General features: G+C 39.1%; 1 protein-coding gene across 1 annotated transcript in view; it reads left to right on the top strand.

The window, feature by feature from the left end:
* Positions 1–626: 626 nt before the first annotated feature.
* The window catches only part of tbc1d8 (TBC1 domain family member 8), a gene marked incomplete in the record, with an annotated part of 36,360 nt that continues 35,299 nt past the window's right edge, over positions 627–1,687 (top strand). The window contains 1 exon segment of the mRNA XM_014033570.1: positions 627–1,047. Coding sequence (XP_013889024.1) covers positions 921–1,047 — 127 coding nt within the window.

The raw sequence follows: 1,687 nt of genomic DNA, 5'->3' as shown, positions 1-1,687 counted from the left end.
GGGCAGAGTCATGTGATGGCCAGAGTTTGGAGCATTACATTCCACTCCAAGTTACTGCTACATGTACAAACTAATACACTATCAGAGTTTTATATATTTATACTTCTCATTCAACCACAGTTAAATTCACTCTATCTAGGAGGCTCAGTTTATATGGATAGTTTTTATTTTTTACAACAACAAGCTGCAATGAAATAAAAGTAACAACTTTATACTTCTTGTCTTTTTAAAAAATGTAAGGAGTAGGAAGTACAGATAATTGTGTGAAAATGTAAGAAGTAGAAGTAAAAAGTACGCTGAAAATAATTACTCAAGTAAAGCACAGATACACAAAAATTCTACTTAAGTACAATAAAGACGTATTTGTACTTAGTTACTTTACAATTCTGATTAATGTGTGTAACAATGTTCTTGCAAACAATATTCACATATAAAATAAACCTGTCAGACAAATCTTTGACATTTTTAAGTGAAACAAAGGAGAATTAACATAAATCTTTAATTTTCAAATATTTTTGTCCAAAATCTTTTTTAATATTGTCAGGCTGTATTTAGTTTTATGACCACACCATAACAAAGTATTTTAACATTATAAATTTGTTGTCATGTTGCTTGTTGCAGCAGTTCAAGCTCAAAGGCCTGAGCTTAATTTTAAGTAGAGGATTTGACCGCAGAGTGAGTCATCGTGTTTATAGATGATCTTTGTCCGGTGTGCACAGCTGCTGTAAATCAGAGGTGAGGCAGCCAGCAGAAGAGTCGGAACCCTGCAGCTGTCCGGCGGACAGGACCGTCATGGATCATCCGGTAAACCCACCGCTTTAGGTCGGACCGAGGCCGCTCGGAGCCGGAGGACGGCCGGGAGGAGAGAGGCGACACACGGCGGAGGGGAGGCTTCCTCCGGTTCCTCCCTGCTGGAAGAAATGTGGCTGAACCCGGAGGAAGTTCTGCTGAAAAACGCTCTGAAGCTCTGGGTGACCGAGAGGAGCAACGACTTCTTCCTGCTGCAGAGGAGGCGAGGTCATGGAGAGAGGACCAGCAGGATCACAGGTAAACAACAACAACAAGAACCAGGAAGCAGGAGGTAAACAACAACAACAACAAGAACCAGGAAGCAGGAGGTTCCCAATCAGAGCACAGTTCACCTGAATCAAAAGTCTGATATGTCTTGAATAATTCAAGGCTCATTAGTTTATGTTAGTTAATAAAGCTGCCCTGAAACCCTAGAACTGCTTCACTCCACACAGAACTGGGCCTAAAGCAGCTTTACAGCTTCAGTTCTTCACTAAAAACAAACTTTATTTGTTTCCTCGTTTCATTTAACAAGATACAAATTAGTTTGAACCTGCATCAACCATTGAATTGTTTGAACTCCTGCTTGAAATGTGCAACAGTGTGAGTCTGTTGTGTAAAAGTTATGACAAAGTTACAAAGTCCACATTAAAGAAAGCCTCACCCTCCCACAGAAAACTCCTGAAACTTCCTGAACCACTTCCCCTTTCAAACTGGTTTCTGTGGGCTGCTTTGTTCAAACATGACTGCATAATGTTCCACATGGTGGCTAATGTGTACGGGATGTCATTTTTAATGTTATACAGTTAAAAATTAACACCGATATTTGTGTTTTATTTAGACTTTTACAAGAAAAAAGAACATAGTTATTTTTCAAAGTCAATTTTTCACCATATGA

Source organism: Austrofundulus limnaeus, unplaced genomic scaffold (assembly GCF_001266775.1).
Source record: "Austrofundulus limnaeus strain Quisiro unplaced genomic scaffold, Austrofundulus_limnaeus-1.0 Scaffold1774, whole genome shotgun sequence".
Lineage (NCBI taxonomy): Eukaryota > Metazoa > Chordata > Actinopteri > Cyprinodontiformes > Rivulidae > Austrofundulus > Austrofundulus limnaeus.
The sequence above is the reverse complement of the archived record's forward strand: the minus strand, read 5'-3'. Positions and strand labels throughout refer to the sequence as shown.